The 25,364-nt window shown below is 38.7% G+C and overlaps 1 protein-coding gene across 2 annotated transcripts in view; it reads right to left on the bottom strand.

Moving 5' to 3' along the window:
- PTPRB (protein tyrosine phosphatase receptor type B) overlaps positions 1 to 25,364 on the bottom strand; it is a 115,362-nt gene that overhangs the window by 40,003 nt on the left and 49,995 nt on the right. For both annotated transcript variants that reach the window (XM_039245642.1, XM_039245643.1), the window contains 7 exons: positions 23,764 to 24,024; positions 16,290 to 16,556; positions 11,852 to 12,115; positions 7,349 to 7,612; positions 6,540 to 6,803; positions 5,521 to 5,784; positions 3,065 to 3,334 (listed from right to left, as the gene is read on the bottom strand). In XM_039245642.1, coding sequence (XP_039101573.1) covers positions 3,065 to 3,334; positions 5,521 to 5,784; positions 6,540 to 6,803; positions 7,349 to 7,612; positions 11,852 to 12,115; positions 16,290 to 16,556; positions 23,764 to 24,024 — 1,854 coding nt within the window. The remainder of the gene's footprint in view (positions 1 to 3,064; positions 3,335 to 5,520; positions 5,785 to 6,539; positions 6,804 to 7,348; positions 7,613 to 11,851; positions 12,116 to 16,289; positions 16,557 to 23,763; positions 24,025 to 25,364) is intronic.

Raw genomic sequence — 25,364 nt, 5'->3', positions numbered from 1 at the left:
CTCTCTCTCTCTCTCAAAATAAATAAATAAACTTAAAAAATTCTTTTTTTTTTTTTAATGTTTATTTATTTCTAGGAGACAGAGAGAGAGACAGCGTGAGCAGGGGAGGGTCAGAGAGAGAGGGAGTCACAGACTGAAACAGGCTCCAGGCTCTGAGCTGGCAGTCAGCACAGAGCCTGACGCAGGGCTCGAACCCACGAACCGTGAGATCATGACCTAAGCGAAAGTCGGACGCTTAACCTACTAAGCCACCCAGGCACCCCAAAACTTAAAAAATTCTTAAAACATATTTACATTAGGATTTTATGACCTTTTTGGTCTTCAGTGGTATCTGTTGGTAAAATGATCAAGAGCCACCAGCAATGACCTGCTTCCGAACTGTTTGCACAGGTGCTGCCTGATTCCATGGATGCCAGTGTGAACAGGACACCTGCCTCGGTCTCTTCCGGGTTCTTCTCCCTCCAATCTAAACACTTTCTCTTTTGTTTTCTCCCTCTCCTTGTGCCAGGTCCGTAAAAGCTGATATTTCCCATCATCCCATCCTCTGTCCCCTTCCTACTACATAACGTTGGCTAAACAACCAATCTCATTCACTTCATGGATTGCTATGATCTGAATGTTTAGTTCCTTCTACCCCAAATTCATATGTTGAAACCTAACTGCCAAGGTGATGGTACCAGGAACTGTGGCCGTTGGGAGCTGATTAGGTCATGAGAGTGGAGCCCTCATGAATGGGATTAGCGCCCTCATAGAAGAGACCCCAGAGAGCTCTCTCGTCCTTCCACCATCTGAAGACACAACAAGATGCCATCTATGAACCAGAAAATGGGCCCCACTGCACATCAAATCCCTTGATCTTGGACTTTCAGCCTCCAGAATTAAGAAATACATGTTTGTTGTTTAAACTGCCCAGTTTGTGGTATTTTTGTTATAGCAGCCTGAACAGATTAAGACATGGATTTAATTAGAATTTTTGTCCAAATATTAATCTCCGGCTCACTTTTCTGAGCTTGGGCCATATTTTCTATTACCTATGATCATCTCTCCCTGCAAGGCATTCGGACATTTCAAATTCAGTACAGACCTGAACCCTGTCTATTTCTCCTTGACACTGCCTCCTCCTGTTCCTCTTATCTCAACTAATGGCATCATCTTCTTCCAGATACCCCAGGTAGTAATTCTGGAATTTTCTATTCCTCCTCATGTACTCTACTCAGACACCAAGTGCCTGAAATATTTCTTGACTATTTCTACTATTCTTCACCAGGGCCCCTGTGTTAGTTTAGCTTTTGACCTTCACCATTTCTAGAACTGTAGTCATCTTATGACCTTCGGTTACCTTTCTGATCACATCACCCCACTTTGTTCTTGCTTACTCTGCTCCAGCTATACTGGCCTCTTTACTAGTCCAACACGCCAGACACACTCCTGCATAAGGGTCTTAGCTGTTTGCTCTGCTTGGGGATATTCTTCGCCCAAACACCTGCATTACCCTTTTTCTCATTTCTTTCAGATTTCAATATCACCTTCTCAACAAAACTTGTGAGGACTGTATGATCTACAATTGTAAACCTCTAACACTTGCTATCCCACTTTCCTGATTTACTTCTCTCTTTGGGATTCACCACCATCTAACCTACTATATTTTTACTTATTTATTTTGTTTACTGCCTTTCTTTCCTACTAGAATATAAGCTTTATGACCACTAGGGTTTGTTTTACTCACTTCTGGGTAGCCAGCATTTAGAAAGGTGCCTAGCACATAGTAGGTGCTCAATGGCAAATGAATCAATGAATGAGACTCTTCTCCATTCAATCTATCTATCCCCCATTGCCAACTCATTTATCTTCTTTACCATACAAATTTTTATCACAAAGCACTCACTGTCTGGCTGAAAAGTTTGTAGAGTCTACTCACTGCTTATAAGATGAAAAATAGACCCCTGGAGAAGATGTGCCAGGTCCTCTCTAATCTGGCTCCAATCTGCCTTTCCAGCCTCACCTCTCCATCCACTGCTTCTCACTGCTCCTTCTCATGCCTCCTTGTCTTGGTACAGGACAGACTATCTGTACAGGGTGTTTTTACCTTCTCTCCACACGCAGAATTGTTTCATCCTTCATGACAGTACTGAAATGTCAATTTTACGAGGACCTCCCAATTCTACCTGCCCTCCCTGCTCCTCTTGGTGTTGGACTTTCCTTTCTTCTATATAATCCTTATCACAATGTATTGTCATCCTCTCTCTGTGTGTCTGTCTCCCCCACCAGTCAGCCAGCTCTTCCAGGATAAAGCATGCTTAATTCGTCTTTCCATCTCTGTCAGCATCACTCCCCGCTGCTTCAGATCTAGCTCCTTAGTGAGTAAGTAATCAATTAGACCAGCACTGTTGTCTGAACAATGATCCCCCAAGATGTCCACGTCCAGATCCCCAGAAACTGTGAATACGTTATCTTATGTAGCAAAAGGGACCATATAGATGTGATTAAGTTAAACATCTTGAGGCAGGGATCTTATCTTGGATTCTCCAGATGGTGACCAACGTAATCACAAGAGTCCTTAAAAGATGGAAGAGGGAGGCAGAAGAGTAAAGAAAGAGATATGGTGACGTACACAGAGGTTGGAACAGTGCCATTGTTGGAAGGGGGGCATGAGCCAAGGAATCTGAATGGCCTCTAGAAGCTGAAAAGGCCAAGGAGAGCATCTCCCCTAAAGTCTCTAGCAGAAATCTAGCCCTGGATTTTAGCCCCATAAGACCCACTTTCAGTGTCTGACCCCCAGAGCTATAGGATAAAAAAAAAAATTGTGCTGTTTTAAGCCGCTAAGTTGGTGCTAATTTATTACAGCGGCAGTAGGTTTTAACAATATATCTAAATTGGTGTGGGGTAGGCTGAAGCCTGTGTGGAAAGGCTGACTGACCGGGAAGTGGTAAATCATGGTGAAGGCTCCTATTGAGTCAAGAAGCAGATATCATCTCCCAGTGTTGGCTTCATTTCTCTAACCCTACGGTTGTGAGGGAACAGCACCCAAGGAGAGGTCTGGTATGACACGCGCCTTGCAGGTTACCTGTTCGGCCTTCCGTTTGGGCTTCCTTGCTGAAGAGACCTCCACTGACAGTTAAGACCTGAATCCTGTACTTCATTCCTGGCGTTAGGTCTTCAAATTTGTGCTGGGTGGTGGAGGCTGGCTCCGATGTGTTACTCAGAAGGATCCCTTTTTCATTTAGAAGTAGGATCTCATATCTTTCTGCCATGCCCGCAGCCTTTTGCCAACTCACTGTCAAGGTATGACTGCTGTATGCGTTGTTTGCAGCTATTCCCTGGACAGATGCTGGAACTGCAGAGAAAGAAGAGAAGCAGTGGCAGTCAGGTTCCCTCACAGCGTAAACCAGCTGAGAAACCAATTGAGAAAAACTGTCCTAGATCAACTGCAGATAGGAGACGATGCCACCACTTCACTTGCATTGCACAGACACTCTCCGTGTGCCTTTAGGAGAAAGCACCTCTTGGCCTGAATGATCTGTACACCTGCTTTGGGTCTCCATTTTTTTTCTCTGAATTTAGACAGGATCTTGAAGTCAAACAAGTAGAAAAATTAGCGAAAGTGACACTGATAAATATGCAAAGCGATTCATATTTATGTATCTAGAAAGTGGAAGATGCTGAACGCATTTACATTCAGCGAATATAGTTGGGACGGTGGAATTATGTTTAGACTCTCATTCCCAAGATTAACTCAAGTCAAAGCTTTGAGCCCTGACCTAAGCAGTAGCATATAATAGTATTTTTAAAACTATGGCTCCTGATGTGAAAGGCAGAATAGTATTATTTTGAATAATATTTTCTGTCCTAGGCTCATATTTTTTTCTCATTCTACATAATCTTAAGAGATCTCATCCACTCCCATGGTTTGAATTGTTACCCATATGGTGACGACTCCCAAATTTAAACTTGCAGTTCAGATCTCTCTTCTATTTTTGCAAATGACATCTCTCCCTGCATGTTCCATCCGATTCTCGAGAGGCCCAAATTGGACTCCTCAGCTCCCTCCTCATAACCTCTTTCTTGTCCTTTGTTTCTCTTGATCCAAGCCAGAAACGTGGGTTGTCACTCTGGTCCTATATATAATCAGACATGGGTCTTGTAATTTCTAAGTCCTAAATCTTCTATCTCTTTGATCTGTCCACTTCTCTCCCTTCTCTATCCACTACCACACCCCTAGGACAATATCATCCCTCATATTAGTGATCAGTCCCCCTTGCTTCCTCGCCTCCCACACTGTGTGTGACATATTCTCATAGCACCCCCATGCGGATGGCCCTTCAGTGGCCTCCATAATTCTGAATAGTGCCACAAGGTACACAATGTCTGTCAAGATTTGGTCCATCTCCTTACTTGGCCACATGCCTCTTTAATCTAGCATACCATACAGTGTGTAGGCCCTCAAATGTGCCATACTTTCTCTCAACTCTAGGCCTTTGGTTTTTCTGCTGGAACCAAGTCAACATATGTGTCACCAGTAGGACTTCTTAGTGTCTATGTAGATGTTACCTTTTCCTGGAAGCCTTCCCTGACTCTTCATGTCTGCTCCTAACACACCCTATTATTATTTTTATTTTAGAACGTATCATGCTGTAATTGCCTTTTTACTTCTCTGTCTCCTTCATTAGATCATAAGCTTCTTGAGGTTGGGGGCTCTATCTTGCGACAGAAGTCCCTTTTCTAGCACAGTGCTTGACATATGGTTGGAGATATACATATGTGAAATAGGGACATAGTAGGGCACAGTACAGAAGCCCAGGCCGCACAGCTAAGCGAGTGGTTATAAGAATGGAAGACATTTGATAAGTATTGTATCACAGTAGAGAGGGTATAAGGTTTGGAGCCAGACAGACTTAGATTTGAATTGTAGCTCTTGGTCTTATTACATATATACTTGATAATGTGTTATAAACTTTCTGAGCCTTACTTTCCTCATCTGTAAGATGAAAATAATGATCTCTATCTTCTAGTTGACTCAAGATAATTTTAAATGCCTGGCATATAGCAGGTGATATAGCTTATTTTTGCTTTAAAAGTAACATATTAATAGTAATATAATATAAATAGACATGTTATTCCTTCATTTTTTACTTATTCTTGTAACAAATGAAGTAAATGGCATAGGTGTTCATTTAAAAAAATAATTTTGAGAAAGGGGTAAATTTTACAGAAAGAGGAAGTATTTACATCCAGTTAATGTAAATAGATCTAAGTGTCTACTCGTTAAAATTAAAGTTTTTATATCCTTTAGCACGTATGAAAGTGTATTCAAATGATTTGGTTCCCAACTACCTTTCATTTGTTTTGAAAATCTCTATTAAGAAAGAAAAACACAAAAAAAAAAAAAAAAAAAAAAAGTATGAGAAAGGCTCTTGAAACCACATTGAAATGTGGCTTTGAATTTGGGTAGTTTTGACTTGTGAAGAGCTAAGTAAGTCCATTTGTTGTCCTATTATGGAGAACACTTTGGCTGGCACTCACCTGTCCGCCCCACTGCGTCTATCTGGTTCCTTAGGGGCCCGCTGACCGAGGCAATGACAATCTGGTACTGTTCCCCAGCCTCCAGTCTATGGAATGTGTGCTCAGAGATGTGCTTGGAGATAGTCTGAGACTCAACCTTTTGATTCTGCCTGAACGCTGACACGGTATAAGAATCAACATCGCCTCCACCAGGAGTCCAGTTGACTGTCAGGCTGTCTGTCGCCCCATTGGAAGAAATGTGAATATTTTTGACAGCGCTTGGAACTAAAGAGGAAAATAAATTTAAAAGTCATCACTTAGAGAATGAACTGTGGAAATTTTCAGCCACAATTTTCATGCTTCTTATATTTTGGCACTTTCTAAAAAAATTCACTCGGACTTTGCTGCCTGAACTGGAGCTGACCGGCGAAGTTTTGGGGGACATGGGAGCCAGTGAGCAGAAATGAAGAATGCCAGTAGTAGAGCAAGAGGCTAGTTACACTGCCTTGGTCCAGGTCTTGGTTTTCTCATTTACTAGCTGTGGGACTATAGGCAGATTACTTAACCCTCTGTACGTTTTAGTTTCTTCATCAGAAAAATGGCAATGCTAGTAATGGTAACCAGCCCACAGAGTTGTGAAGATTGAACAAAATGTACATGTTAAGAGCATTGTTATGGGTCTGGCTCAAGGTAAACTGTCAATAAATGTCAACTATCATAATAACAGTTCCAAAGAAAGGATACCCAACCAACAGAGTTAGTGGGTTTTGTTTTTTTTTAATCTATATGCCTTAACAAGCTCCAGCTATTCACATAAATCCAAGGCTATTTGCTATTTCTCTGAAAGCCTTTTTTTTGGTCTTACCCTATATTGTACTGTAGTTAATCCAGATTGGACAACATCACAGTCACCATCAAGATAACCTCGCTTCTTGCCATCTCCTTCTGACCCTACAATCTTCATCCCAAATGCCTGGCTACTCAACATGCTAAATACACCACTACACCCACTCAGGTTCAAGAGCCACATCTCAAATTACCTGTGAAGCCCTCAATGAAGGCTGACTGCTGAACGTCTCCACTGATGGTCAAGACAAGAATTTTATACTGGCGCCCTGGTGTCAGGGAGGTGAATCGATACTCAGTTGCAGTATTTACAAGGTGAAAAGGAGGAAATACTTTCATATCATTGAACAGCAGCTGGATCTCATATTGATCAACATCTCCGTCAGCTCGTGACCAAGTCACCAGAAGGTCCTCAGTGCTCCTATTCCTCAATGTTAGATCCCTAACGGGCTCCGGGACTAGGGAGGAATAGAGAGGACAGTTCAGGAATGTGGCTGATTAAAGTTTACCTACACAATAATTTATGAATCACATTCAAGGAACTGGCAAACATCTCTCTTCCCCAAATAAACCACTTGAACTACTTCATGCATAATTAAATTAAATAAGAAAAATTGGAAGCAACTATTAAAATTATAATTTTTTCCCGACATAAGTCTTATATGTAAATGTTGGTAGAATATAATTATAAAATGAATTATGACCTCAATCATAAGATAAAAAGAGGTGTCTAGAACTTTAAATGCCACCACGTAGGAAGACAAGGAAGAGAAATGGGACATTTGGCCTTCTTGCTTCCCGACTATGCTTGCTTTTATCTACCAATAAATATTCTGTAATTATAGGCCACGGCTTGGCTGAATGCTGTTAGCTCCAAGTGAGACTTACTGGGAATGTAATTTACTGATAAGTAAGCAAAGAAAACGCAAGGCTCATATATTTTATTGACTCGATGACCTTCAAGTCCCAACCAGCTATCAGATTTTGTGAACTTTCCACTTACTTGTTCTTCCATTCCCTTGTTCACTGGCTTCATATTGTCCACTTCTTGTACTAACAGTGACACTGTACAGCCGTCCAGGGACTAACTTAACAAATACACACTCGTTTTCAGCCTTGGGAATGCTTTTGGTTTGAATGAAGTTGTTTTTGTTTTTAATGGTGACTTCGTAGTGATCAAAGTCTCCAGTAGCATGTAGCCAGGATACCTTTAAATAGTCACTCCTGGCTGAATTGCTAACACTGACTCCCTGGACCTTGTCGGGCACTGAAAAAGAGAACAGAGAACAGCTAAAGATGTAGTGATTCTAAGTGAGTAATTGATCACAGATGACAACTTGGAACAGTAAAGGTAAGTGAGTAGATTTTTATTGTGGGCATTTAAAAGAAAAGTTTTAGACCTTTAGATTACACATTTCTGGAGGGGAAAGATTGTTACACTGTTTGGAGTAATTAAATGGATCTTTTAACAGAACATGATGAATTAATTCTAATCCTGTTTCTGGCCTTCACAAAATGTCAGGTACAAGGTGGGACCTTAAAAATGATAACTGATGATTAATATGAATTGATGGTGATGATATTAATAATTCTAACACCTTGGTGATTCAAGATGTAATAAAAAGTTACAAAGAACAATACAAACAATCCAAAAGAAAAATGGAAGAAGAGGAAACGTATAATTAATACATGAAGGGATGTCTAATATCTTTGGTGTGAAGTCAAGACCATGGCAAAATACCCTATAATTGGCAAAATTAAAAAAACCCAATAAGATCAAGTATGAGAGAGGATGCTCAACTATGGGAGAGTGGATGAATGAACTGGTGTATATGCACAGGGAAATTATATAACAATCATAATTACTTTCTAACTCAAAATGCAAAAATACGGATTTTTGTGCCTTTAACACCAAAACACAAAATGTAAGTAAGTGAATCTTATCAATATAATATTAAGTGAAAATTAAGTTCCCAGAGATTACATACTACATAAAATAACTTTTTTAAAAATTTTGACAGAGAGAGAGAGAGCGAGCAAGGTAGTAGGGACAGAGAGAGAGGGAGAGAGAGAATCCTAAGCAGGCTCTACACTGACAGCAACTCGGGGCTCAATCCCACGAGCTGTGAGATCAAGATATGAGCTGAAATCAAGACTTGGATGCTTAACTGACTCAGCCACCAAGGTGGTCCTAAAATAACCTTTTTAAAAATAATGTTAGAACTAAATTGTTTTAACCCATACTTTTAGGACTACATAATTAAAACTATGCAAGATGAAAGCAAGAAGACAGTTGAAAATGGGAGTTAAGATGATGGCTACCTTGGGATGAATCAGTGAGGTGGGAGCCATATGATTTGATATAGATTATTGTTAAGGTTCTAGCTTTTATTATAGGTAATGGTTTCTTGCATGTATTAAATTATTAAAAATGACTAATTAAATACCTAAATTAAATTAGAAGCCTAAAAAAATAAATAAAAGTGACAAAACATGGTTTCCTGAACCAATAACTAAGATTAATCCAATTTTGTGCATCTGAGGTTATGCCCAATAAATATACAAAGAAACCAACAATGTGTGCCTGTGGTTTTCTCTCTCAACCAGTCTATCGATTGATCAATCAACTGGACAAAGCCTGTGTCTAAACCTTCTCTTCCACTTTCCTTCAAAGCATGAAATGACCCAGAAATTTCAATATTTTGGCATCTAATATTTGCCACGATGTTTCTCACACCTACAAGTTGCATTTTATTTTCTTTTGTTGGCATATGTGTAGTGGTTAGTTTTTGTATTAGACTATATATCACTGCAAAAAATTAATATATATAATATATATATATATCTCACTGCAGATATGAAGCCAGGACAGGGATGCATTCTTCAAGATATTTACCTAAATCAATGACAGTGTAGCTAGAATTTGTTCATCACAGAATAAAGGAAAAACAATTTGGAAGTTTTTATGCATGGACTAAGTAAGAAAAGTCAATGACCCAGGCAATTTATTGAAGACAAAGCAACTATTACAGGAAGAAAAACCAGGGTACACACCATGCTAAGTCAATAAGAGGCTTTCCAGGTGGAATTGGAGGTAATTTGTGAGACTCGCTTTGCTGCATGATGAGATGATGTGATGCGGAATTAGAAATATTGATATTTTCACCCAAAATGTAGAACAAAAGAATTATAAAAGGAAAAGGGCTTTGACACAATCAGCCAAAATCAAGACAACAGCAATTCAGACATGACTCTATGTTAAACTAATTTGTTGGGTAAAATGGTTTCCCTTGATTAGTCATGCATCAAATCCAAGTTCATGTTAGTTTAAAGAGTCAAGAAAGTGCTTCGAATAAAAGGTCATTTTTCTTGCATTTAAAAACAATTTTAGCAAAAAGCTTGCAGTATGAGGATCAGATGGATAGGAAACGTTTATGAGTTGACAGGGAGGGGAAGCAAGTGGTTAGTAGTTGGATGATACAGCCTTTGACTCTGGTGATTTTTAGGCTCCAAGTTGATCAACATAAGACACTGACATAAGGCTGCTTCATAAATGGAAATCTACTTTTCAGATCGCAGGCATTATTGTGATTTTATCAGTATAATTAGGTTTTAAATCATTTGAGAGCACAGCACAGCTCTTTATATCCCCAACCAGTGCTTTCTGGAATGGCAGCATGTAATGGAAATAGTGCTAGAGCTAGGTTGAACTTGATTACTGGTTAGCAATGTGACTTTTCCTCTGGGACTTTATCTCCAAATGAGATGGGATTAGATCAATCTGTGGACACTTTCAGTATTAGCATCCTGTAGCAATGTAAATCAGGTTCTTAACCTTTTTGAGGTCACAGAAACTTTGAGAATCACACACTCTCTCCTCCAAGAAATACATATACTTTTCCTATCTGCAACAACGTTATAGACTGTTTCAGGGGTTATGACATTCCCTAGCCTCTATCCACGGAGCACTAAAAGCTAGAGCTAAGTGATTTCTGATTATTAACTTATTCAACATTTATTGAGTATCTGTGAGGCTCCAAACCCTTTGCTAGGTAATGGGATGATGTCAGTTGTCCTGATCCTCTTGCCACAAATGACATTTTTCCATAGTTTTAGATTTTTGTAAGGTCTTTGAGTCCAGAAGATGATTGGCTAATTCTTACATTCAGCAACAACAATAAAGTTATGGGTTCTTACATATAAGCCAGGTATTGAGAGAAACACAAAAAAGACACGGTTCCAGACATAAAGGCAATCACAGAGGGACAGATGCAAAAAACTGCAATGAATTCTACATTTCTCCTAGAAAAAATGAATAAGAACTTAGAGCGACACATGGCACAGCAGTGAATACTAAGCATAATGGAATTAAGTGGACAGAGGAACAAGGGAGGAGACCTGTTATAAATTTAAGGAATCTATGCCCGGGCTTTTGGCAAAAAAAGCAAATTAAAGATATGCTTTTAATTTGTGAAAATTTTGCGAGCGGTCAATAGCAGATCCTAGCAAAAGTTAACATGTGGCAAAGTGATTTTATTTTTGTTTTTGTTTTAGTTTTTTTAAATGTTTTATTTATTTCTGAGAGAGAGAGAGAGAGCAGGGGAGGGTCAGAGAGAGAGGGAGACACAGAATCTGAAACAGGCTCCAGGCTCTGAGCTAGCTGTGAGCACAGAGCCCAATGCAGGGCTTGAACCCACGAACTGTGAGATCATGACCTGAACTGAAGTTGGACACTTAACCAACCTGAGCCACCCAGGCACCCCCAAACCCTGGCATTTTTAAATGCAAATATCAACCCATAGCTTAGCAGGAAAGAAATACTAATATAATATTAATGTCAACCTTAAGCAGAAATCTCAGATGTATTCCCCCAAAAGCATAAGTATGTTGGGAAAATGGTAGCTGTTTAAATTTAGTTTTGTCCGGCATATCAAAGACCTGGTATTCATTGCTTTTGCTAAGATTTTACTCCTGGTCTCAGGACTATGAAAGTTCACATCTTCACTTTGTGTGAAAAAGAATAAACAGTGGACTTTGACCAACAGATTACTTTGTAGGCTCTGGAACCATTCAGAACTGGGTTTAAATACAGAAAGGCACTGGTTGTTTCACAAGTTAAACAGTTGAACAAGTAAGTTATTTAACCTCCCTGAACCTTGATTTCCTGATCTGTAAAGTGGGAATAATAACAAGGACCTCAATAAGGAATTTGCAAGAATTAAGTTAGTTAACACATGTAAAGCTGGTGTCTAGCAACCGAAGAGTACTCCCAGAAAACACTTTGCATATAATATGAATTCTAGCCACAAATGTAGTGTTCATTTTACTTTAAAGGAAACATCTGCTCACATAAGCAATTTCTAGGGTCAGAATTTGAAGACTCTGTCACAATTCTGTGATCTCAAAAAGCCCTTAATCTGATCATTGCAGAATTGTTGCAGATCTGACGCCCTGAGCCACGTAGCCAGCCCCTTCTTACAGAGCCTGGATCTCCGTCTAGCCTTACCTGTTCGCTCCTGGCTGAAGGAATGGTTTTCATACTTGCCACTTCTTGTAGTTACAGTCACATTGTAGAGGCGGCCTGGAGTCAGGGAGCTGAAGGAACATTCGCTGATGGACTTGGCGATAATGAGGGACTGAATTACTCTGCTGCCGTGAGAGAGTGTCACCACATAGTTATCCACATCGCCAGGAGCCGGCAGCCAGGAAATGGTCAGGTAGTCATTACGACCAGAATTGTTCACTGTCACTCCACTCACACTGGAGGGAACTGGGATTTAAAAAGTGGGGAAGAAAATTTAAAAAAAAGGTACAGTCAAAAGTCTGGAATCCTCTACCGTGGTCAGAAAAAACAGTGTGGGCTCAAGAGATCTCAACTGATTACCTAAGAGGTCAAAGACGTGTGAGCTTTAGCTTCTGGAAGCTGAGTGTTCTTATATCAGCAAGGTTAACCCAAATAAAAATACAAGGAGGTCTTTTGGGTGCCTTATAAATATATGGATGCTGCTACTGTATTTTTATGATGTTGCTGTTTGTAAAGTATTTTAAGTGGATGCATTTTTATATGACTATGTCAGGAGTTTCCCTCTGTAGGAAAAGGAACAAACAACAATCCAAATGAATCAGCTCAAACCAAATCATCAATAAGCAAAAATGTTTGAAGGGAAAGGTGAAGGTTGCCGTACCTTTTCTGAAGAGCTTAGACTTTGGGATAGTTTTGATCTTCTTGTGACGAAGTTATTTACTCCTGGGGAGTCTAATAACCAATGGGATCAAAGGGGTGGCATCTTCCTTTACAAAGCATTTCCTGCCCTCTAGTGGCAAGAAATAAACCTAAAAGCCCATCCTGAAAGCAACAAATCTGGAGATTGACCCAACTGTGGGCAGAAAGAGCTATTGTGGTGATAATGGCCATAATCATTTGCTTATTTTAATTGGGGCTTAGTGCCACAAACATTTATTGAGGACCTATTTGCCACATACACAAAAATGGAAAAGAAGTGGATGCCCTCAAGGAATTTCTTAGCTAGAAATGGTATGCAAATTAATCACGGTGGTATTGAGTAGTAATCGTACATGTATCAGAAATAAGTGTACAGTAAACAGTATTGCCAGTAGTGAAAATCAGAATAAAATCCTGTAGTGTATACAAACTGCACTACTGTTTCCGTCATTGGTTCACTACTTCACCTAAATATTTTCATATAACTGTCGGTATCAGTACATCATGTACAATGGACAGGGTCCAGCTAAATGACCTCTGAGAATCCTTCTAATTCAATATGCTCTGACTTTGTGATTTAAGCCCTAAAGTCATCTTTACACATGCAAGCGCTTGTCCATCTCCAAAAATTATAAATAGCACTGTATTGAACAACTCTGCTAATCCTGTCCCATGTATATGAACATTTCCTAGACGTAAAGTTGAACTCTTTAGTCATAATACTTATATACTGATGTCTTCCTCCCTCCCTCTTTCCTTCCCCTCTTTCTTCCCTTCACTTAACAATCTATACATGCCATGATTGTTCTCAAAAGAATTATGCTTGTTTTTCATTTTTTTAAATCTTTAAAAAAATTTTTTTAACGTTTATTTATTTTTGAGACGGAGACAGAGCACGGGCTGGGGAGGGGCAGAGAGAGAGGGAGACACAAAATCTGAAACAGGCTCCAGGCTCTGAGCTGTCAGCACAGAGCCCGATGCAGGGCTCGAACCCACGGACCCCGAGATCATGACCTGAGCCGAAGTCGGCTGCTTAACGGACTGAGTCATCCAGGCACCCCTATGTTTGTTTTTCAAAACTGCTAGAAATATTTGCAACTACTGGGATTTTCTTAGAAAAGATACAATCATCAGATGTTTTGTCAAAAATATAAATTCATGTTTACAAAAAACAGACACAAAATTTGTTTTTCCTTCAGAACAAGAATTTCCTCAGGTTAGAATTAGATTTGTTAAATATATCCAATATCTTGACTTTTAAATATTGTTTTTAAGAATTTTTTAAAGTTAATTTACTTATTTTGAGAGACAGTAAGTGTGAGCAGGGGAGGGGCAGAGAGAGAGGGAGAGAGAGAATCGGAAGCAGGCTCTGTTCACTGTCAGCGTGGACCCCGATGTGGGGCTCAATCTCACAAACTGTGAGATCATGGCTTGAGCTGAAATCAACAGTCTGCCACTTAACCAACTGAGCCACTCAGGCACCCCTTAATTTTAAATATTTTGCCACCTTATCTAGGCTGAAGGTTTATTTATATGTTTCAACTCTCTGGAAATATAAGTGAATGAGAAAAACTTTCAAAACTTTTCAATTATTTCAGCCTTGACACGTATTTCAGCAATTTGAATAGATAGTAATAACTATCAAGGCTTTAGCCATTGAATATTTACAATCTACTACTGTATACAAAATTTACTAATTTAGGCAAATTTCAAAATCTTTAGTTATTGTGTTTCTATAGTGGTATCCCACTTTCCCCCTTTCCAATGATAATGTCTGCACTCTTAAAGGGTTTGAATAAAATAACCCATGCTCATGTGCTCATGTTTATTCATATTTTGCCCTCTCCTCAAAACCTTGTGATCATTCTTCAAAGATTTTTTTGTCTTGTTTTTACATACTTCTGTTAAATACAGTGGGTCAAATACTGATATGTCTGCTACAACTGAAATTTAGGCATAAAAACAACTCGAGGCCCCACTTATTTCAAGTGGTATGAGGCACCAAACTGTTTCAGTATATCACAGGAAGTTGGAAAGCCTTTAAGGTATTTTTGAATGGGAATTAACTTGTGTGGCAGAATCTGACTAGTTGTTAAGTAAACCATTTCTCTTTCTTCTTGGACACGGAACTAGGCTGTTTCCCAGCCTTGCCTGCATGACATGTAGCCATATAGCTGTGTTCCCACCAATGGAATGTGGGAGGAAGTGATGTGTCTACTTCCAGGACTGATCATCTTCCCCTGCCCGTAACCTCTATTCTGTGGAGAAATGGACAGAGCTCTGCAGACCTAGAGGAAGGAAGAACCACAGATGGTAGGAGCCTGGATCCCTGAATTACTGCTTGGGAAAGAACCAACCAATAGAGCTGTCTAATTGGGATCCCCCATATTGCACAGTTGTGTAAGCAGGAAACAAGTCGGTCTGACCTAACTAACACAACTGCAACTCACTGGGAAATAGGTGCACCGTCTCCTCAACCTTCTCCTCATCTTTCTTATTTTTCCTTCCCTCCTCCAATAGGGGTAAATTGGGGTAAATTACTGGGGGTGGATTAGAAAATGGAGTCTTCGAGACATAAGTTAATGGCAGAGCTAGGACCAGAATCTAGGCCTCCTGATTCCCAAGCTAAGTTTTTCAGTGCCCCGCCCCCAATCATGCTACGGATGGTTGGTGTCAAGAAGTACTAAGAGAGTAGAAAGAAGGTATCAGGAAGAAGGCTGTGAGTAATAATGTTAGGTGCCACAGAATGAGAAAAATGGCACATATCAGTGAATTTTTACCAAAACTAGGAAATATCTTTTCAATGACTTAGTTGCTTTTCTGGGAGAGTTAATGAAGTTAGTGTTCTTTGGGTTCCTTAGGTAGATGAGATTCATGATTTTTAAAAAGGGACATATCTATGATGCCTACAACTGATACTCAGATCCAGGCATCAGAGATCTAGAATGAGGAGCCTCAAGTCCAACTTATAATCATATAAAGTTAAGTAGGCAAAGCCACTGACCTGATTCTGAGTTCATTAGTAATTGTCAAAGCTTCTACTGAATGTATTTAATTTTTTTCTTTCTAAGAAACTAGACCATAAATTTTACATTGTTTATTTATATTGTTTCTTGGTGTTGTGTAGAATATTATATCTCCTTCTCTGGTGCCAACCCTGTCTGAAACACATGACCACATAGCCCTTTGCCCTATCTGACTGTGACTTCTTCAAGGCCAGGGAACATTCTTTAGGTGGTATATAGTATTAAGTACTTGTTTAATTGCTGCTTATGAAAATATATGTGATTTGGGAATTTTATTAACTCAACTTTGAGCCACAAAAGTTGGAGATCATTTCCTTTCTATGTCTTGAAAGAATATGAAAGGGAGTGGAATTTACTTTTTTTTAAAAAAAAGTCTCATTACCTGTCTTCCTCTTCACTAGGACACGAACATTAAGGAAATCATCAACTGAATGAGGACATAAGCCTCAGTATCAAATGACTATTATATTACCACAAAGGTTTTCCTGACACGTTTATGAGAGATTTTAGAAAATTCAGAATTCCTTCTCTCTTACCCTTACTCCCTCTGCAATTTCCATTCCTAGGAGAATAACATGTACCTTCTGCATGATTGGTATTGAAACTTGGTTTTCAGGAAAGTAAAAAATGGGTCTGTTTTCAGGATGTTTAAAAAATCTAGAAGATACTCTCAGGTCCCCATGTGCTCCTCTTACCTGTTCTCCCCTCCACCACCACTTGTCGGGAGGAGATTCCTCCGCTCACTGTTGTTACGACCACAGAGTAGAGGCTGCCTGGTTTGAGGGAGTGGAAGCTGTATCTGCTGGTCTCACTGGAGACACTTTCATTTTTGATGACCACGTTTTCATGGATCAGTAAGACTTGGTAGAACTCTATGTCTCCCAGTGCCTGGGTCCAATTAGTAAACAGACTGCTCGTTGTCCCTTGGTTGGTCACATACAAGCCGGTCACTTGGGCAGGCACTAAAGCACAGCAGACAAAGAGAAGGAAAAAAAAAAAAAGATGACGTTTAATCACCCTAAGGAAGTGTAACAAAGTGAGTCAAAAATGGAGACAGTCTTGAAGATGTTAAAAATACATCTACATTTTTTTGCTCTAGACTCTCAGCTCTGTTTCCTGTGGCATATGGCAAACTACTCCCATACAGAAGCTGTTTATATGGAAAATCAAAATTACTTCAGATCCAGGGATGAGATGATGCATACCTATTAAGTAGTTCCGATTTTACTTTTTCAATAATGAAAGAATGTTATTTTTGAATATTGCTTACTTTATGTGATTGTATCTGTACTTACTTCATGAGAACTGAGAGCCACATGATCTGCCTGAGCTGATGGTTGTTATGGGGTGGTCTTGGGAAATCCTGTCAACCTGATGATTAGGTTGTAGCTTAGAAAACTGGTTAATTCTTGGGGTGCCTGGGTGGCTCAGTTTGTGGAGCGTCCGACTTTGGCTCAGGTCATGATCTCACACTCTCTGAGTTCAAACCCCGCATTGGGCTCTGTGCTGACTGCTCAGGGCCTGAAACCTGCTTTGGATTCTGTGCCTCCCTCTCTACCCCTCCTCCACTCATACTCTGTCTCTCTCTCTCTCTCTCAAAAATAAGTAAACATTTAAAAAAATTTAAAAAAAAAAGAAAACTGGTTAATTCTTTACTAGCATATTCTCAAGAGGACCATTTTTATCACTATATGTGAAAATGCTGCAATAGTATAAATTATCACATAATAATAATAATTAAAAATGATAACTATAACAACTAGTAGTGATAACTATTGAGTGCCTGATTTATGACAGTTATGAACTCTGTGGCTTTTAGAAATCATATTATTTGATACTCATTTAAAACTCTGTAAATTTGATTTCATTATTCTCTTTACTGAAGAAGAAACCAAAAACAATAAAATATAAGTAACTTAACCTATTATTCACAGTGCTAATGAATAGTCATCCTGGAGTCCAAAGCCTGATCTATCTAACCTGTGAGTCTGTGCCCTTTTCTTAATAAACAAATATTGTGATTTCTAACCTACCCATTAAAAAATCTCTTACACAGGTCTTGAAGCTGGCACTTGATAAACATATTTGATCTTCTTTGTGCCTCTTCCCTGAATTTTGGTAATCAAAAGCATTGAAACCTTGGCACAATCCTTCTTAGAATTTGTTAACTTTTGGATTAAGACACATATATATTCATTAAAAAATATTATTGTAGTTGGGTCAGAAGATTCAATTCACATTCTAAATTTCATATGGAAAGCAAAGGAACTAATATGCCAACTAATTTTGAAAAAAAGAACAAAATTGGAGGAGTAACATCATCTGATTTCAAGACTTACTAGAAAGCTTCATAATGAAGGCAGTGTGATACTGGCAAAAAGACAGAAACACAGATCGATGGAACAGAATTGAGAGTCCAGAATAGACCAACACATATATAGTCAATTGATTTTTTACAGAGGTGTGAGGGCAATTCGATGGAGCAAGAGGAGTCTTTTCAACAAATAGGGCTGGAATTATTAGATGTCCATATGCAGAGACAAAAACTTTGACCTAGATCTCACACACATATAAAAATAAATTCAAGATGGATTATGCACTTCAATTAAAAACATAAAACTACAACAATTCTACGTGAAAATCTTTGTGAACTTGTATAAGGCAAAGATTTTTTTAACATGACATCAAAAGTATGGCCTATGAAAGAAAAAAACTGATAAATTGGCCCTCAAAATTAAATAACTTATATTCTGTAAAATACACTAATAAATTCATGAAAAGGCAAGCCACAGGCTGAGAGACACCATTTCAACGCATGTTTCTGACAAAGGACTAATATCTGAATATATAAAGAATTCTCAAAATTAAACGATAAAAATCAAACCACCCCATCAAAAAATGGACAAATAGACAAAATCATGAATGAAGATGGATTTATTACAACCAACTCCTCAGAAATACAAGCAATTATCAAGGAATACTATGAAAAATTATATGCCAACAAACTGGACAACTTAGAAGAAATGGACAAATTCCTAAGCACACACAGACTAACAGAATTCACATGGGAAGAGATAGAAAATCTGAACAGACCCATAACTAGTGAAGAAATTGAATCCGTTATCAAAAATCTCCCAACAAATAAGAGCCCTGGGCCAGATGGCTTCCCTGGGGAATTCTACCAGACATTTAAAACAGAATTAATGCCCATTCTTCTCAAGCTATTCCAAAAATTAGAATTTGAAGGAAAACTCCTGGACTCATTCTATGAATCTGGCATCACTTTGATTCCCAAGCCAGACAGAGACCCAGCAAAAAAAGAGAACTACAGGCCAATATCCTTGATCAATGTGGATGCAAAAGTCCTCAACAAGATAGTTTCAAATCAAATCCAACAGTACATAAAAAGAATTATCCACTATGATCAAGTGGGATTCATTTGAATCCCTGGGTTACAGGGCTGGTTCAATGTTTGCAAATCAATCAATGTGATACATCACATCAACAAAAGAAAAGATAAAAACCATATGATCCTGTTGATAGATGCAGAAAAAGCATTTGACAAAATACAGCATACCTTCTTAATAAAGACCCTCAAGAAAGTCAGGATAGAAGGAGGTTATTTAAACATCATAAAAGCCATCTATAAGAAGCCCTCAGCTAACATCATCCTCAATGGGGAATATACTGAGAGCTTCCCCCCTGAAATCAGGAACATGACACAGATGTCCACTCTCACCATTGTTGTTTAACATAGTGCTGGAAGTCCTAGCATCAGCAATCAGAAAACAAAAGGAAATAAAAGGCATCAGAATTGGCAAAGAAGAAATCAAACTTTGACTTTTCACAGACGACATGATACTCTACATAGAAAACCCACAGGCTCCACCAGAAGCTGACTAGAACTGATCCATCAATTCAGCAAAGTTGCAGGGTACAAAATCAACATACAGAAATTGGTTGCATTTTTATACACCAATAATGAAGCAACAGAAAGAGAAATCAAGAAACTGATCCCATTCACAATAGCACAAAAAACCATAAAATACCGAGAATAAACCTAACCAAAAATATAGGAGATCTGTTTGATGAAAAGTATAGAAAACTTATGAAGGAAATTGAAGAAGACACAAAGAAATGGAAAAACATTCCATGCTCATGGGTCGGAAGGATAAATATTGTTAAAATGTCATTACTACCCAAAGGAATCTACACATTTAATGCAATCCCAATCAAAACTGCACCAGCATTCTTCTTAAAACTAGAACAAACTATCCTAGAATTCGTATGGAACCACAAAAGACCCCGAATAGCCAAAGTAACATTGAAGAATAAAACCAAAACGGGAGGCATCACCATCCCAGACTTTAGCCTCTACTACAAAGCTGTTATCATCAAGTCAGTTTGGTATTGGCACAAAAACAGACACATAGACCAATGGAATAGAGAACTCAGAAGTGGACCCACAAATGTATGGCCAACTAATCTTTGACAAAGCAGGAAAGAGTATCCAGTGGAAAAAAGACAGCCTCTTTAACAGATGGTGCTGGGAGAACTAGACAACAACATGCAGAAGAATGAAACTAGATCTTTATCTCACACCATACACAAAAATAAACTCAAAATGAATAAAGGGCCTGAATGTGAGACCGGAAACCATCAAAACCCAAGAGGAGAAAGCAGGAAACAACCTCCTTGACCTCAATGGCAGCAACTTCTTACTTGACACATTCCCAAAGGCAAGGGAATCAAGAGCAAAATTGAACTATTGGGACCTCATCAAGATAAAAAGCTTCTGCACAGCAAAGGAAACAATCAATAAAACTAACAGGCAACCAACGGAATGGGAAAAGATAGTTGCAAACGACATATCAGATAAAAGGCTAGTATCCAAAATCTCTAAGGAACTCATCAAACTCCACACTCAAAAAACAAATAATCCAGTGAAGAAATGAGCAGAAGATATGAACAGACACTTCCCCAAAGAGGACATTTAGATGGCCAACAGACACATGAAACGATGCTCGGCGTCCTTCCTCATCAGGGAAATACAAATCAAAACCACACGAGATACCACCTCACGCCAGTCAGAGTGGCTAAAATGAACAAATCAGGAGACTCTAGATGCTGGCGGGGATGTGGAGAAACGGGCACTCTCCTACCCTGTTGGTGGGATGTAAACTGGTGCAGCCCCTCTGGAAAACAGTGTGGAGGTTCCTCAAAAACTTAACAATAGAACTCCCCTATGACCCAGCAATAGTACTGCTAAGAATTTACCCAAGGGATACAGGAGTGCTGATGCATAGGGGCACATGTACCCCAATGTTCATTGCAGAACTCTCAACAATAGCCAAAACATGGAAAGAGCCTAAGTGTCCATCAATGGATCAAGAAGATGGGCTCATCTACACAATGTAATACTACATGGCAATGAGAAAGAATGAAATCTGGCTATTTGTAGCAACATTGATGGAACTTGAAGGTGTTATGCTGAGCGAAATAAGTCAGGCAGAGAAGGACAGATACCCTATGTTTGCACGTATAGGTGGATTAGGAGGAACTTAATGGAGGACCATGGGGGAGAAGTAGGGGAAAAATAGTTGGGGAGAGGGAGGGAGGCAAATCATGAGAGTCTCTTGAATGCTGAGAACAAACTGAGGGCTGATGGGAGTGGGGGAAAGGGGAAGGGAGGTGATGGGTATGGAGGAGGACACTTGTTGGTGTGAGCACTGGGTGTTACATGGAAACTAACTTGACAATATGTTCTTCCCCAAATAATACGTGAATGGTTAAGTAGACAAATGGAAAGGTGCTCAAAACCATTAGGCATTAGGAAAAGACAAATTAAAACTGAATGAAATACCATCACATGCTTATTACAATGGCAAACAAAACAAAAACTTGCAATACCAAGTGCTGTTGAGATTATGGAGAAATTGGAAATGTCATATATTGCTGGTGGGAATGGTGGGAATGTAAAACTTTACAACTGCTTTGGAAAACAGTTTGGTAGTTTCTTACAAAGTTGAAAATACCCGACCATAATGGCCCAGAAATATAAATGTTGAGAATGATGAAAATGATCCTAAGACTAACAAAATGCCTTGTATTTCCAATTCTGGCAATATAGTGGGCTACATACTGTGAAAAGCCCCCCAAGAAGCACAACTACGTGTGTTGGATAGAATATAAAACTATAAGTGTATGATGAGCATGTTGTCAAGAATGTAAGGAACTCTCAGGGAACTAAAAGTCAGCGATAGAAAAGTAACTGGTTCATTGAAGCATACTTTCATCTTGATGGCATCTTTCAAACATAAATTTAAGCTTTGATTTTACAGATTTGCATGATCTATGAGATAGGAGGTAAAGTGCAGGACTTTCCCAAACTGAGGAAACTCATAGGTGATCCTGCATAAGGTTATATATATATATAAGGATCCTGAAAGGTTACATTCTAAGTGTAAGTCAAATAAATATTCCCTGTCTGCTCTCAGCCTCCTTGGCACTGGATGGAGAAGAAAAAAACTTTCTTCTGAGAATTCATAACCTCAAGACAGTTTCAGTGAGTTTGCAACCCAGATTCATAAAACCTGGGTGCTCAAAAACCTCAAGTTGAAAATTTAGATTAAAATAGGTCTTGGCTAATAGCAGCCTGTGCACTTCAAAGAATAAAATAAAAAGAAAATTCTTTATATATATATATATATATATATATATATACACGTATATATATATGTTCTAGAATACCGGAAGAAGAACAGAGGCAATATCAGAGAGTTAATGGCTGAGAATTTCCAGGCATGATGAAAGATACTAACCTGCAAGTACAGAAATTGTAATGATCTCAAACAAGATACACAAGAAGTAGTCTGTATTTAGGTTATTACTGTAAACAACAGAACACCAAAGCCAAAGAATAAATCTTAAAAGCAGTCATAACAAACAGATTACCCAGAGAGAGAAAAACAATTAGATTGATACCTGACTTTTCAACAGCAAGAATCAACGCCAGAAAGACTACAATAACATCTTCAATGTGCTGAGAGAAACTAGTTTTCAACATAGAACTGTATCCTAGGGAAAATATCTTTCAAGATTGAGAGCCATGTTAAGACATATGCAGAAAAACAAAAGTTTGGAGAGTTGGTCCCTAAAAACTCTAAGTAACGACATGTGAAAAATGTTTTCCAAAATAAAGAAAAGTAAGCCCACACAGAACTCGTGACATACAGGAAGGGAAGATGAGAAGATGAGTGGTAATTGTTTATGGGCTTAAAAAAGGAGACAGAAACAAAATACAGGACAACGGTATATAAATTGGATAAACAAGTCTTTGATGACGAATTTGCTTCCTATTTCACTGAGAAAAAGAAGATAATTGCCCACTTGCTATAGCTATCTATTTACTGCACACACACCCAATACTATTTTTCCCCCGTTGACCCTAAAGTTAAACTACTCATGTTCCTTTCTTCTTCTTTTTAAAAAAATATTTTAATGTTTATTTATTTTTGAGAGAGAGAGACAGAGCACAAGCAGAAGAGAGGCAGAGAGAGAGGGAGACACAGCATCAAAAGTAGGCTCCAGGCTCTGAGCTGTCAGCACAGAGCTCAACACAGGGCCTGTGAGGAGCTTCTGAGGAGCCTGTGAGATCATGACTTGAGCTAAAGTTGACACCTGAATGACTGAGCCACCCAGGAGCCCCTTCATGTTCCTTTCTAATGCCAATTCCTTTTGTGTTCTAGATCCCAGTACCTCTGCTTACTCATAGAATAACTGCAACAATTCTCCCTCCCTCTTTACATCGTCACCACTCCTTTCTCTTCTAGAACATTCTTGTCAACATAAAACATGCTATCTCTTAAAAAAAAAAAATCCTCCTTTCAAACATACATCCTCTTTCCGATGCTGTCCTATTTCTCTGCCTCTCATTTCCAGGGAAACTTGTTGGAAAAGTTGTTCTCTGCTCTGTTTCAATTTCAAAATAAACCCAAACAAAGTAAGACAAACAAACAAACAAACACTAAGAGTTGAAATTAGTATGATAAAAAACAAACAGAAAAAATTCATAAAACAATGACCAGTACATAATAGGCATTTAATAAGCATTTGTAAACTGAACGTTAAACAATTCAGTGCACAGTATACTTTTATAGAGAATGTTACCTGTTCTTCCTTTAGTTGAAGATGAGTTTTTTAAGTCTCCACTGATAGTGGTGACTGTAGCTATGTATTTTCGTCCAGGCACCAGGTCAGTAAAAGTGAATTCTTTGGCATCTTTGGGGAGTGACTTGTGGATGAGTAAGAGGTCTCTGTCAGCTAGTGAAATGATGTATTTCTCCCATTCTGCTACAGGGGTCTGCCACATGACACCCAGTGAGGTTTCGTTGGCATGTTTGACACGAAGCTGGAGCACAGCCAGGGGCACTGAGGAAAAGGCAATGGACGCTGTGTCACTGATTTGATTCAGAAACATGAGGGGGGGGCGGTGCCTGGTGGCTCATTCAGTTGAGTGCTGGACTTTGGCTCAGACCATGATCTCACGGTTTGTGGGTTTGTGTCAGGCTTTGCACTGTGAGCCTTCTTTGGATTCTTTGTCTTTCACTCTCTCTTGACACTTCCCTGGCTAACACGGTCTCTCTCTCTCTCTCTCTCTCTCTGTCTCTCAAAATTAAACATTAAAAAAAAGAAGAAAAAAGAAACACTAGAATATTTTCTAGAGAACTGTTCCCTTCCAGTTATAGGAGGGTTCAGTTCAGCGTTCCTTTTCTGAATGTGTATGAGCGCTCAGGAAAAAAAAAAAGCTAATCATAAAAACTTTGTTGCTGTTATTTTTTTATGATTTTATTTTTAAGTAATCTCTACACCCAATGTGGGGATTGAACTCACAACCCTGAGATCAAAAATCGCATCTTCTTCCATTGAGCCAGCCAGAGACCCCAAGCTTTGTTTATGTAACATATTCAGAAAGGAAGATTCAAAAGGATACTATTGGAAAATGCTTTTCTGGGTCATTTATTTTTGACCACATATTACCTTGAGTATTTATTTCTTCATATGAATTCTATGATGCAAAAATATTTCATTCAATCTTGTCAACCTACAGAGATAGGTCCATGTTTGAGTATTTAGGTGAAGTTAGGGGTATTTTTCACTCCATTTGGTTGGAAAGACAAAGTGTTTCTTCCCTTCATTTCTGAGAAGGGGACACTGATGTATCCATGAAAGCAAGAGCAATAATACTACCTGATTAAGGGCTCCCATTATCCAAAGAATCGAAATTGTTTCTATTTCTTTAAAAGGTTTAATTATTACAATTTCTAGGATATGTTGTTAAGAGTAAAGTACTGGTCCCACTAAAACAACAGGGAAACAAAATTATGGAAGAAGCATACTGATTTTTACATCAAAGAAATTTTCTATAATTCCATTCTAATTGAGTCCCTAAATCTGTATCTTCCTTCTTTAATACATTGAAATGAACTGGATTGTTCCATCAAAGCCTACTTTGACTTACCTCATTCACCTAGAGGTACAGCGTAAGAAAATTTTCCTGATAATTATGACAATATGCTGAGAGCCCCCACTGTTTCCTGACAGTATTCCAAGTTATTTGAGGTGAATGAGGTAAAATATTGGAGAGGACATAGACACTTGTTCTGTGGAATGCTAAAAATAGCTTGGTTTAAGCTTATATAGCTTTAGTCATTATCCAAGGGATATTAATATCTGGAAAATGAATATATTACTGGAAGGCCCAGTTGGCA

The sequence above is a fragment of the Hyaena hyaena genome, unplaced genomic scaffold (assembly GCF_003009895.1).
Source record: "Hyaena hyaena isolate Hyena2069 unplaced genomic scaffold, ASM300989v1 scaffold_262, whole genome shotgun sequence".
NCBI lineage: Eukaryota > Metazoa > Chordata > Mammalia > Carnivora > Hyaenidae > Hyaena > Hyaena hyaena.
This window is presented reverse-complemented; position numbering and strand designations above follow the sequence as displayed.